Source organism: Diceros bicornis, chromosome 10 (genome assembly GCF_020826845.1).
Source record: "Diceros bicornis minor isolate mBicDic1 chromosome 10, mDicBic1.mat.cur, whole genome shotgun sequence".
NCBI lineage: Eukaryota > Metazoa > Chordata > Mammalia > Perissodactyla > Rhinocerotidae > Diceros > Diceros bicornis.
Window position 1 is genome coordinate 69,198,412 of NC_080749.1, and position 14,549 is coordinate 69,212,960.

General features: G+C 40.9%; 1 protein-coding gene across 4 annotated transcripts in view; it reads right to left on the reverse strand.

Moving 5' to 3' along the window:
- The window catches only part of HIBCH (3-hydroxyisobutyryl-CoA hydrolase), a 97,064-nt gene extending 82,865 nt beyond the window's left edge, over positions 1–14,199 (reverse strand). For 2 of the 4 annotated variants that reach the window (XM_058549428.1, XM_058549425.1), the window contains exons 1-2: positions 14,120–14,199; positions 7,527–7,569 (exon numbers count right to left, since the gene is read on the reverse strand). In XM_058549428.1, the coding sequence (XP_058405411.1) occupies positions 7,527–7,569; positions 14,120–14,154 (78 nt within the window). In that variant the 5' untranslated portion in view covers positions 14,155–14,199. Of the gene's footprint in view, positions 1–7,526; positions 7,570–7,797; positions 7,868–14,119 lie in introns of those variants that run through there. The other 2 variants (XM_058549426.1, XM_058549427.1) reach the window with 2 other exon arrangements.
- Positions 14,200–14,549: the final 350 nt, after the last annotated feature.

The window sequence follows — 14,549 nt, forward strand, 5'->3', positions numbered from 1 at the left end:
AAAATGAAGGAATTCCTAACGGCCAAAGCCGGAACAATCTGAGTAACAAAATAAATAATATGCTATTAGATTATAACCCAAAGAATAAAATAAATATCCATGAGTCTACGTTGATATAAATAACTGAATATATAAATAAATGGAGAAGAGATGATCTTCCTCACAGAAGAACTCTAAATAATGTATGTAGATATCACCCTTCCAGGAGGTGGAGCTTACTCCCCTCAACTTTTGAGCATGGGCTGAACTTAATGACTTGCTTCCAAAGAATAAAGTATGAAAAGGGAAAAATGGTAACTTTAGAGCAGAGAAACCCGACAAACACCAACTTAACCAAGCAATGAAGGTAAATGTCACCAGCTATGCCGTGTGGATGTCACGTACTCCCTGATACCTGTGTCAAAACTCACAGATACTCCCTGATACGATGTGATGAGAAGGGGGCTTTTCCATTGTGATCTTCTTTCCAAAAACCTTTTAACTACAGTCTAATTATAAAAAAAAACACCAGACACAAGGGCAGATAGAGGATATTTTACAGGCTACCTGGCCAGTACTCTTCAAAACTGTCAAGGTCATGAAAAATAAGACTGAGAAACTGTCACAGACCAGAAGAGACTAAGCAGACATGACAAGGAAATGGCAATGTGGTATCCTAGATTGGATCTTGGAACAGGAAATTAATGGAAAACCTGGTGAAATCCAAATAAAGTCTCAAGTTAATATTAATATACACCAACATTCTTAGTTTTGACAAATGTATCATGATAATCATATTGGTTTGCTAAGGCTGTCGTAACAAAGTAACACAAACTAAGTGGCTTAAACAACAGAAATTTATTATCTCTCAGTTCTGAAACTATAAGTCTGAGATCAAGATGTCAGCAGGACACACTCCCTCTGAAGGCACTAGGGAAGGATCTGTTCCAGGCCCCTCTCCTAGTTTCTGATAGTTCCTTGGCTTGTGGGAGCATAACACCAATCTTCACATGGCCTTCTCTCCGGGTATGTCTCCAAGTTTTCCCTTTTTATAAGGACAACAGTTATATTGGATTAAGGGCCCACCCTAGTCCAATATGACCTCATCTGAACTAACTACATCTGCAATGACCCTATTTCCAACTTGGCTGCTAAGGAGAAGCCAAGTCTCTAACTTTGTCTCTAGCTCAAGAGCTGTGTGTCTTATGCCAGTATCCATGAAATAATAACAGCCTAACCATGAGCTTGTAATTGGGATAAAATCAAATCCCAGATCCAATGTTGTCCAGCAGCCCAAAAGCCCTCCACTTGCCCCATCCCAATCACAGCCCTCTCCTTCCCCACAACAGTAACAACTATCCATTTTTTAATTAAAAATGCAGTGTGCATCCATAAACACAGTCTGTTCATTTTTAAAAATTGGATATATCTTCAAGTCTTTTAATCTACAGGTTCTCCCTCCATCCCTTTCTTTTCCTCACAATTTATTGGAAAAACCATTTAACCTATACAATTTCCCTGTATGAATTTTGCTGATTGCACACTCATGCTACCCACTTATTTTTAACGGCTATGCATTCTTAAATATCAGTTTAATCAGTCCCCTACTGATAAGCATTGGGTAATTTCCAATTTCTGCTATTAACGGTGATGCAGGAATATCTCTAAGCAGGGCTCTTTGAGCACTTAGGCCAAGTATGTAATTACAGAGGGCCAGACTTTGACTAAAGACTATTATGGAATCTTCTACTGTTAATGCCAATAGAATGATGTAAATGAGTGAATGAATAGAATGATTTTTTTTCCTATCTAAAAAATTCAGGGCCTTCTCAAAGCCTGAAAACAACTATTGGTTCATTAATCAAAACCATTCATGCAAAAGGACAGAAGGGAAAAAGATGAAGTCTCTAGTATTAGCCTCATTTATATATATGTTCATTAATTCTACAGAAAAATTAAACCTCTTTTCTGAAAATATCACAAACTCTTAACTAAAACCTAGAAAAGGTTTCCATGAAGAGAAATTTATCATATTAGGAAAGATTATAGAGACAAGAGTCAGAAATGAACTTCTCATATAATCCAAAGTGTGTGTGTGTTGGGGGGGAGGAAGGGGGGAGGACAGAATGGGTAAGGAAAACAGAGAAAGAAAAGACAAAGTGTTTCTAGCCAGAGCCATTATATTCTAAAGAAGGAAAAGAGATTTAAGGTGGAAATTAAGGCTTGCTTAAATCTTTATTGGACATTAAGGAAAGACAACAGGTTCACATTTGCTTATATTTTCTTAATTAGAAAAAACTGTTTATTTTAACTTACCATTTAAGGTTTTCCATGGGCATTATGCTAAGAGGTTGACATAAAAACTTTTCACTTAATCCTCAAAACAACTTTATCAGTTCAATACCTGGAGCTCCTTTCCACAGATAAGGAAACTAAGGCCGGGAAAAGTTCAATTACTTGCCTGTCCTCACACAGCTTTGGGGCAGGAGCAGGATTCAAATCTAGGTTTATCTCATTCCAAAGCCAATGCTCTAAGTATTATTAAGGGTCATAAACTGACTCTCCCAATTATCTTCTTCAAACTATATAATCCCACCTACTGTCACCCACTCCACAGAACCTTTTCCACTCCTGTAATGACTGGGTAACCCATTATTTCCACCCATTCAAAGAAGAAATGTGAAGGAAACTTGCTAAAATGTATGGACACCATCAACACACAGCTTTGTGCTGAACTGAATGCACGAAGTTTGCCAAAATAAAATCCATGAGACACACATAACTTGGAATATCTACTCTGCTGGAACACGGAACTATTCTGGCAAAATGCACAGTAGTAACGTTCCCCGAAGTGTACAAAAAGATGTTTATTGCTGCTACGTGGAAGGAGGAAAAAAACTCATGGTCAAATCATTTTGGGACAAACTTAAACCAATATAAATAAGTTTCATTCCTATAAGACTTTGCAGTCTTCAACATGCAAATACACAATGCAAACTTTTAAAATACAATAAGCAGCATATTTCTTACTTGATCGAAGAACTTTCTTTTTTTTTCATGGAATCTCTCTTGGGACTTGCATTTTGCAGGCTATATTTTGGAAAACACTTTAGAGACTTCATAAAAACATTGTGAGAAATGAACCTTTCCATTGAGGAAAATTCAGTGCCTGGTACATAACAGGTATCCCAAAAATGCTTAATAAGTTGAATGAATAATCCATCATTTTACTGATGCAGTCCTGCTGTAACACAAGCCTGAGACAAGCTTTACACTGTGGATACCCAAGTCCCAATCTTAAGCATACACCTTTCACGATATATAACATCCACTGCCATTGAACAGGGTTGCAACTCAAAGACATACTCAGGGAAATATTCTACGTTTAGCAGAACATGATTTCTTTTAACCCATCTTACTGACTTTCCTCTTTATCCAGTCTCATATCCTTCCTACTACTAAGATTTTCATCAACTTCTAGCCAATATTGAAGAATACCATTAAATTTAAATTATTATAACACAAATATGACACACCAAAGCACAAGTATGATTCTTAGGATCAAAAAACATTTAATAAATGCTGATTACTCAAGCTTCACTCAATCCTTCCTGACTTCAAACTGGGTCAGTGAAGTCCTCCACGCGGCACTAGTTTAGAGAGTCTCTCAAATCGTCCTTAGCTGGGCTCTGTTTTCTCGCCTTTTGTAATATCACCTATTTTCCATCCTCAATTATTACTTGTAAGCAGCTGGTCCAAACCTGCATCTATATCTTTACTTCTCCAGAGGCCCAATCCCTTATTTCCAAATACCTGCTATAATTACGGGAGTCACTAGACGGCACCCCAAACTCAACTTGTTAAAAGCCAAATTTACCACAAATCTCTCTCCACAAAATCTCTCTCTCCTCCTCCGTTCCCTAAGGTAACACATCACAACTAAAGGCATCACATTTTCTCAGTCAACAAAGCTCAAAATGTTGGTCTTTGATTTCTACCTGTTCTCCTTTCCTCTCTGCCAACAACTTGAGGCAGTTACCAAGTACCAAAGAATCTTATTTCTAAAATGACTCTGTTATCTATCCATTACTTTCCATTCTCATTGCCCTAGCCACACAGCATTATAATTTTCCTTTTTTGCAGATTTCCAGAATCTTTGCCCAATGGTCTATCCTTCACACTGCCATCAGAGAAATTTTGCTACAGCACAATTCTAATCTTGTCACTCCCAATCAAAAATATTTAGTGACTCCCCACTAACTTCAAAAACATCCAAGTTACCTGACATGGGCTTCAAGTCTCTCCACATCTGCCCAGGTAAACTCTCTCGGCCCACTGCCACACTCACTGCATTCCTTATAATGGATACTCAGAAAGCCCTGAATGTGACCTCCTTTCTCCTATCTTGCAGTTCTTGCCACCAAAGAATAAGCATATTGTGTAATAGAAAGAAAACACATTTTGGAGTCAGATGAACCCAAACATTAGTTTTGCCACTCACTACAGTACACCCTCAGGCAAGTTACTCTCAGAGCCTCAATTTCTGCAATTGTAAAATGGAGATAACAGAATCAACTCTTAGGGTTACTATATGAATTTCCACTACCTCCCATCCCTACTTGTTGAAACCCTTGATCATGCTTTAAGGCCCAGACGAAATAAATTATATTCCTCCAGTAAGCTTTCATTGGTTTCAAAGTCAACATCAGTCTATCCCACCTTTGTTCACACCTTTAATTTATGTATTTGGCCTTTTTACCACATTTTATTAGTACATATTTCTCTCTTTCATTAGACTATTCATTTCTTAGGGTCAGGAACTGTCTTTTCCATAACAGTATTTCAAAGTGCTTAGTCAAGTTCTTTGCATACACGAAACAAACAATAAATGTCTGTTCAGATGGCACAGATTATAAATTGGTTGATACTGATTCTAGATCATCATCTGGACATAGAGCATAAGAACACGATTGCTGTCATGAAAATATGTGCAGTATCATTTCATGAGTCCAATCGGTATACTTTCATACTGAAGAGAACTACTTTCTGAAAGAAAAAAGAAGTTTTCTCCATGTCCAGTTCAAAACTATGTGGAAGGAATGAGCTTTTGCAAGTTAAATTAAAATGCTGTATAAGAGTTTAAAATAGAACATTATGGAGAAAGAAGTCTTTCTGTGAATATCTTTGTAGTAAAAATACCTCCAGATCCGCTATGGATACAAATGACACCTCCTTAATAGGTTCCACTACTTTGCATTAGCTTGACAAACCCCATCTGCAGAAATGCAGAATGTTGGCCTCCTTTTAAGGTTCTATTCTTCATCTAGTATCTTGGAAGGGTCACAAGAAATGTCACACTATTATCACAAATCATAAGTCTGCCTACAATACTGCCATCAATGCCACATTTCCATCACTCCACTATGAAATAAAAAGGGCTGTTGCTCTCTACTGGCTCTCTTAGAAGGGTCACAGAAGGACTGTTTGGGATATGGCCTCTCTATCTCTGAAGTACATGTGAAAAACCAACATTGGGACCTAGAACCACTCAGTCCTCAGGCTGTCGATGAGAGTCAGGTTTATCTTCCTTCCCTCAGTGTGGTTTATGCCCCAGGTCACCAGAGCCCCCAAGTGATCTGGATTCTGTTATGGCTTTCTATTTCATCTGTGTGCATATGTCTAAATATGAATCACTGACATTGTTTTAAGTTCTTTTTCCAGGAAATTCCTCAGCCCCCATGTATATCAGCTGACTAAAATAAATAAGGGTAGGAAAGGATATCCCAGTCTTCACATGCCCATCTCTACTTAGGCTTACCTGAGAAACAGTCTGCATAGTCACTTAGTGCCCACGCTACCAGAGGCTGTAGAGTGCAGAAGGTAAGTCTATGGAGCCAGATCGCCTGGATTCAAATCTCATCTATTTACTAGCTGTGTGACATTGGGGCATATTACTTAGCCTCTCTGTCCCTCAATCTCTGATCCATTAAATAGGGATAAGGCCATAATCTCTTAACCAAAAAAAACTCTTGGGTCCAGATGCATTTCAGAATTCAGAAAATTTTCTAGATTTTCAAAAGCTAACACAGTACATATTACATACTATGTAAAACACCTCAAGTGGAGTCTGGGTCAGTACACTGTAATCAAATGCTTTAATACTTCTGCACCAAACCATGAATATTTGCACTAGTGAGGATAAAGACAAAAAGAGCTTCAAGTATGTTTAGCTGAGATTTTGCCAGGCAATCAAACTTTTAGTTTTGAGGTTTCAGAATTGCAGATAAAAGATCTGTAGTTTTTACTCCATACAACTTTAATGCGAATCAACTGAGCTAATCCATATCAAGTACTTGGAATAGCACCTAGCATGCAGTAAGTGCTATATCAGAGTGACCTGTCACTTTTTTGTTCAAGGTACTTGTCAGGCTGTATGAGGGTGTCTTAGTCCACTGGAACTACTAAAACAAAAATACCACAGACTGCGTGGCTTATAAAACATACATTTATTTCTCACAGTTCTAGAGGCTGAGAAGTCCAAGATCAAGGGATCTGCAGATTCGGTGTCTGGTGTGGTCCCATTTCCCGGTTCACAGATGGCTATCTTCTCACTGTGTCCTTCCTCCCAAGGTAGAAGAAGTGAGGGAACTCTCCAGGGTCTCTTTTATAAGGGCACTGATCCCATTCATAAGAGCTCCACCCTCCTGACCTAATCACCTCCCAAAGGCCCCACCTTTAAATACCATCACACTGGGGATTAGATTACAACATAGGAATTTGGAGATGACACAAAAATCCAGTCTGCAGCAGAGAGATACAAAAATAAAAATTATGTCTTCCTTGCAATGTGATAAACTAAGGACACCTAAGCTTTGGAAGGGTACTGTTAGTACAATTGTAGCTAACACGTATAAAATGATTATTATTTACCAAACACTGTGCTAGATTTTTTAATGAATTATCTTATTTATTATCCATAAGCACTCTAAGGTGGATACTATTATCCATATTTTATATATGTCAAAAAGGAGGCTGAGGGGCTGGTCCAGTGGCGCAGCGATTAAGCCTGTGTGCTCCACTTCGGCGGCCCAGGGTTCGCAGGTTCGCATCCCGGGCATGCACTGATGTACAGCTTGTCAAACCACGCTGTGGCGGCATCCCATATAAAGTAAAGGAAGATGGACACGGATGTTAGCCCAGGGCCAGTCTTACTCAGCAAAAAAGAGGAGGATTGGCATCGGATGTTAGCTCAGGGCTGATCTTCCTCACACACAAAAAAAAAGAAGGCTGAGAGAGACTGAGTAATCTGCCCAAGATTACGTAGTGGACCCATTGTTAAACCCAGCCATTCTGACCTGAAGATCTATGCTCTTATCCATAACCTTACGTCACCTCCTACCACTTATGTGTGTCTTGACCCTATAAAATTGGGAACCATAGTGTACCAAGGTCAAGAAAACATGCCAGTATTTCTACTTCCCTAACAACGACATTTTAAGTTATACATCATAACCTAATAATGCCAGCAAAACAAAGTCCAAACTTACCAAATGTTGCAGTACGATATTAGTCCTTCTGAAGGAATTAAACCTGAAACAAATGTAGAATACAATGAACACAATAATGTGGGTAGTCATGTCTCAATCTATACATACTATATTCCCTTTCACTTTAGCATCTTCTAAACGGTAGTAGAACAGAAGTTTAAAAAAAAAAGAAGGGTTTAACTCTCCTCCATTGCTGGTGGGAACACAAAATGGTACATTCACTTTGAAAGACAGCTTGGCAGTTTCTTACAAAACTAAAACATACCCTTACCACATGATCCAGCGATTGCACTCCGTGGCATTCACTCAAATGAGCTGAAAACCTACATCCACAAAAATACCTCCACACGAATATTTATGGCAGCTTCATTCATAATAGCCAAAATGTGGCAGTAACCAAGAGGTGCTTCAATAGGTGAATAAACAAACTGTGGTATATCTATACAACGGAATATTCCTCAGCAATAAAAACAAATCAGCTATCATTCCACAAAAAGGCACAGAGGAAACTTAAATGCATACTAAGCAAAAGAAGCCAATCTGGAAAGGCTATACATTATATGATTCCAACTACAGAATTCTGAAAAAGGTAAAACTCTAGAGACAGTACAAAGATCAGTGGTTGCCAGTGGTGTGGGGAAGGGACAGAGGGAAGAACAGGTGGAGCACATGAATATGCAGGGCCGTGAAACTAGTCTGTACGATCGTAATGGCAGAGACATGTCATTACACATTTGTCAAAATTTTCTGCTAAATTTTTCTGTAAACCTAAAACTGCTCTAAAAAATAAATCCATTAATTGAAAAAAAAAAAAGTTTGGTAGGGGCCATGCCGGTGGCACAGTGGTTAAGTGCGTGCACTCCGCTTCAGCGGCCGGGGCTTCGCAGGTTCGGATCCCAGGCGTGCACCAACGCACTGCTTGTCAAGCCATGCTGTGGTGGCATCACATATAAAGTAGAGGAAGATGGGCACGGATGTCAGCCCAGGGCCAGCCTTTCTCAGCAAAAAACAGGAGGATTGGCACTGGATGTTAGCTGAGGGCTGATCTTCCTCACAAAAAAAAAAAAAAAAAGTTTGGTAAAGATGCAACAGCATCCTCAGATATTGTTGTCAGATGTAAATTGGTATTGTCTTTCCAGTAGACAATCTGGAAATACAGATCCACAACCTTTAAAATGATCATACCCTTAGACCTAATAATTACGCAAGCATTTGTATTAAAGAAATCTCAGAGATATGATCAAAGTTTGATTTATAAAGATGTTCACAACTATTTACCTAAGGGAAAAAGTGGAAATGAAGTAAATATCTAACAATATAGCAATAATTTAAAAACTGTCATCTAGGGCCGGCCCTGTGGCTTAGTGGTTGAGTGCGTGCGCTCCACTGCTGGCGGCCCGGGTTTGGATCCTGGGCACACACCAACGCACCGCTTCTCCGGCCATGCTGCGGCCACGTCCCACATACAGCAACTAGAAGGATGTGCAGCTATGACATACAACTATCTACTGGGGCTTTGGGGGAAAATAAATAAAATTATATAAAAAAAAAAAAAGAATAGTGGAGGGGGGAAGTGGAGAAGGGGCATGACGAAACGCGGACTGTTGGAAATTGTCTCCATCCAGATGATGGTTACAGGACTGTATACACAAGTAAAAGTTCACTAAGCTATAGACTTCAGAATAGCACATTTAAGTACTTTATGTATGTTATAATTAACTAAGTACGTAAAAGCAACACAGGAAGGGTAGTGATTGGAAGGAGCATGAGAAGGGATTCTGGATGTTGGTACTATCTTGTTTCTTGATCCAGGGGCCAGTGAAATGGGTATGTTCGGTTTGTGAAAACTCATCAGATTGTATCTTTATGCTCCCAAAAAGAAATGACTTTTAAAATTTTCCCAAAAAGAAATGACTCTTGCCCTTGAGAAACTCAGAGTATAGTGAGAGAGAGGCATACAAAAATACTGTAGTTAGAATATACTGGGATGCAAGCTAAATAAGAAGTGAAATTGAAGATGTATAGAGAGAGGTCCAAGTTGGAATAAGTAGCAGCAGCAGCCCGATAAGGACTGTGCACGTGTGTAGATACATACACTATCTGATGGCACTGATAAATTACCAACTTATTAATTTTTCAAGAATATTTTGACATTATTTGAGGGGCAATAGTTTAGCTAAGGCATTTTTCTAAAAAGGCAATATGACCATTGTTACTACTTGTAACCACATCTTAGATGACTGAATTTATAAAAATATTTGTAATAAAATTTACTTTTCAAAATTTATATTACTTCCCTTTTATATTACATTCAAATTGAATACTACTACAAAAAAGAGGGAAATCACTAATTTGTCTAAATCAGTCACACTTCACATTCCTAGACTAGCATATTTTGAATTTGCCTTACCACAAGTAACCTATTTTTATCATAGCCCATTAATTCCACAACTTGTCTGCTCATTAGAATCACCTGAGGGCTCTTGTAAACATTCCAAAGCCCAGGTCATCTCCAAGACCAATTAAATCAAACTCTGGAGGTGGGACACAAACATAGGTATTTTATTTGAAGCTCCCCCAAATGATTCCAAAGTGCAGGCCAGTTGTCATTAAAATCAATACTTTAAAAAGTAACCTGAAGTGACAGATCCTACCTTATCTAGGAGTATTTTCTAAATAGGGATTTCATAGACTTTTAAAATGTGAACTATACTTACCCTGAAGCACCATTTCTAAAAAATTTTTTCAATTTAACTCACTTTTATCTTTTTGGTATTTTTTTCAAGTATCAAAAAATTTAAGTGCTAGTTTCTTTAGATCCAGAATAACTCTGAATTCCTTAATGAGGCTAGTACCCAAATGCCAGTTCAAGGTTCAAGACGGTGCTGCCAGACTGACAACTCTTACATAACAGTTTAAGTACTACCTGCAGCATAAAGAATAGAGAGAGAGAAAACACAGGCCTAGCTTCAAGTCCCAGTTTCATTTATGAGATAGAATTTTATTTCATTCAAAGAAAGTCAATGTAAACCTACCAAATCCAAGGGCAAAGCACCGTGCATGGCATTTATAGGTCACAAAAATCCCTGGACCCATTACTACAAACAAAAGAGAAAACAAACAAACCTAAATACAACTAAATTCCTTGCCAGATTTTATATAATCATATTGCTTCTATTTGTTCCAATTCATACTCAGCTGTTATTTAAAATCTGATATTAACTTTTATATCTCAAAAATGTATTTGCATATTCAGAGTCCCCAAGCAATTCTGAATTTCTGGGCTTCTCTTTCCTATTGGCTCCAAAACTGCCATCTGGTGGAGGGGAAGAGAGCATGCACATCCCAGCTGCTGCTAATTTACTAGTTCACTTCATCATCTGAAGGCTTATTTCCTTCAGATGATGGTCAGCTTGGCTGCATGGAGCAGTTGTTCTCCAAGTTTGGTTCCTGGACCAGCACCAGGGGCGTCCCTTGGGACTTTATTAGAAATGGAAATTCTTGGCCCCATCCCAGACCTACTGAATCAGAAACTTCGGGGTGATGCCCAGAAATGTGTTTAACAAGCTCTCCAGGTGATCTGATACATGCTAAAGTTAAAAACAACTGTCTCAGAAGAATGAGAACCTTATCATTTAGGAGATTTTTGCAATTATCCAATAAAACACACATGGGCTTACAAAATTAAACAACTTTTCATGAAACTGTTTAAGAAGATGACATAATGAAAACAGTGCTTAATGATTATTACAGCAGAAGTAGGTAAGGTAGAAAATGAACACAGCAGAAAATCAAATCAAAGGCCAAAAAATTCAGGCATGAACTGATGAACAGCAGCTGTGGAAACAGAAAGGCATGACTTACCAAGTTATTATGAAGTAAAAACTCAATGGAAAAGAATTATGTCAAAAACGACTCCAAGATTTCAAGCCAGGACAGCTAAGAGAATACAGGTACTGAAAAGGTTGGGAAGGAAACTACTTGGTTTGTAGGATGAACTACGAATTCGATTCTAAATTTCTTGAGTTTATAGTGACATGAGTAGAAATATTCAACAACAAGTGGAGAAGAGAGATGAGCTTGAAAGTAAAGCTATGACACATCAGGAAGTCACGTGCAGAGACACTGAGGCGTAAGAACCACTCAGCTCTCTAGACGCCTGAAGGCTACCCGGGTCTACAACTGTGTTTTGCTTGGTCAGCAGTGTTTTAAAACCACAAACATTTAAAAATCAAGAGATCTCATCTAAAAGTGCAGTTTTTCAGCTTTTCTAAAAAAAATTGGTAGTTATGGAAACTGTGGATCTACATTCTATAACGGCAACAATGCCTGGGGCTGAGAAGCCACCTCCTTTCGACAGAGCGCTCTCTGTAGCTTCCTAGGCCCCCACTGGTCCCCACTGCTGCCATCTAGCCAGTATCACTCAATGCCTCTGCTTTTGGGTTTGTGACTCCCAGCACAGGAAAAAACTTAACAGAAAATCAAATATTAAGCCTTCAGAAACAACACATAAAAGTAAAAGAGGCAGCCACCAAGAAGCAAGAACCAAAACAGTGTAGTTTGGCAGAGTACAGAGGAGATGGAGAAGGGAATGAGTACAATTAACAACTTAAAGATCAGCCTCCTTGAAGAGGCTCCCTGATCCCCTCTTCCTCTCTAAATCTGGCTGTCTCATAATTGTACTTTTCCTTTGAGACACTTATCAGAGTTGGCAACTAAGTATTACTTTTGCTTAAATATTTGTTTCATGGCTGCTCTCCTTTCAGCCTTCGAGGGCCTTACATTAGAAACAGTAAGAACATCAAGTAGTCCAGGTTGGCTACAGGATAACAGAAGTGCCTAGAACAGTACCCCCGGAAGCTAGAACACGACAGTAAGCATCGTTGAATTCATGAAGTAAATTGCAGCCAAATCTTTGCAAGTCAGGCTGGAAAGTTTTTATTTAATTCCACAGGCAGGAGGGCACCTCGAAGAGCTTCTGAGCGGAGGAATGGCAGGCCCTGAGGTAAACTTGAACAAGATTAACCTGGCAGTCCTGTGCAGGACCTACTCAAACTGGGAAGATCTAAGTCCACCCTGCAAAATGAACAAGTGATAATTTTGAGAGGATTGTTAAAACTCAAATTTGCAGGAAGCGATCAGGATTGGGAGTGTGGGAGAACTTAGAAAACTTTAGGAACCTAGAAGAATGATAGTGCTAAGAAGCTGAAAGAGCATATGAGGTGTAACGGTTGCACTTATGAGCAAATTTATATTTGAGGTGCAAATGAGACATTCAGGTGGTTGTGACGAGCACTAGAGCTCAGAATAAGTCAAAGCCAAACATACCAATTTGAGAGTTATCTTCAGAGAGACGTGCTTTATTTGGGAACAAGAAAATGTCCAAGAGCTGAACCGGCACTGTGGCAAAATAAGACGCAGTGGAGAGTGGGAGGAGGAAAGTAAGACTGTGTCAGAGAAGCCACGGAAGGCCGGAGTTCAAGACGGATTACCCAACCATGTCAACCACAGCACAGAGGCATTATTTCCTCTCAGAAACACTCTCTGCGGCCCCCTATTCCTTAACACACTTGTAGGTTAGGCTGTTGTGGACTGGATGGCCTTGGTCTCGGGCGCCTGTTTTGCTAGGGTAATGGCAGGCCCTGAAAAAGGCCTCTCTGATCAAAGCTCCCAAACTGGCCCAGGACTCACCCAGCCAGTCTACCCCTTGAAATGCGGGGTGGAATAGAGCCAGCCTGAACTCTGGGAATGACAGATTCTTTCTTGGGTCAGTTAACTTCGTTAACAAACATGTCTTCCAATTTCTTTCTCAAATAATTTGGCATTTGCTCACAATTTCAAAGCAGCAGCAGCAATGATTACATGCCCTGGTTTTCTTGGTATTTACCAAGTGTCTCCGTGAGCTAAAGAACCGAGGAATTTAAGTTGTCGAGGAAATAAGACGGTTCTCCCTTCACGTGGTCACAGCTCGGCCTGGTAATGTAGGGGGGCAGGCAGCAGACTTCAAGACTGATGCAGCCTAACTTCCTAACTCGACTGCTACCAGGCCTCCTCAGCTGAGCGCAGGCCGCATCGAGGAGCCCTTTCACAAGTCCAACAGGACGTCTGCACGCTTGCTGCACCACGCCGCGCTGTGTGTCCGCAACACGGGGCTGAAATCTCCAGACACCTGTATTAAGGCGGGGCCATCCGATCGATGGAACGATCAAGTCACACACCGAGCACAGCTGCAACAACTGGCAACGCTCCAGCGTCTGTGAGCTGCACACAACACGCCACAAAATCCCTCCACGCTGAAACCCTGCGTGTCCCCCAAACTGTACTCAACTTTGAAGAAAGAAATGGGGCTCAAGGCTGATTAAGAGCTACAGCGGCAGAAAACGAAGGTGGTGCTTCAAAGAAGGTGCTAGAAGGAGTAAGGGCGAGACACGGAGGCGGGACGGGGGTGCTCCGGGCCGGCCGGGGCGCGGGTCCGAGAGCTGCGCCTCCAAGGGCGACTCGAAACTTCGAGGACAGGCCGGCCCCACCCCGACTCTTTCTCCACGTCGGCGAGCGCAGCTGACGAGCGTGCCCTAGGCCGCTCGCTCACTCACCTCGACATGAGCCTGCACAGCTCGCGCGACCCCATGGCCAAAATACTCGCCACCTAAGGGCGCCCGACGCAGCGCCTCTGACAGGCTCCGCGCGCCTCACGTCAGACCCGCCCACCGCCGGCGTGCGCAGCCGGACACAGAGGGCAAGTCCTCCAGCGGGCCAGAGCGGCCCACGGCGGGATTTTCCGCTGAGCGGCGCTGAGGGGCGGAGCGAGAACAGCTACCTGAGGAAATGGGTTGAGGGCGGGGGAAGGGAGATGGGGCGGGGCGGGGCCAACGTCGGGGCAGGGCTGAAGGAGCCCCAGAGCGCAGACGCGAGCCGATTGGGAGGTAAGAGATTGCCCTCTGGAGGCTCTCTTAGGAAAAGCCTTGGGCTTGGGCTGCTTAATTTGACTAGCAGGGGTTGACCTGAAGGACCTTTATGGAATTT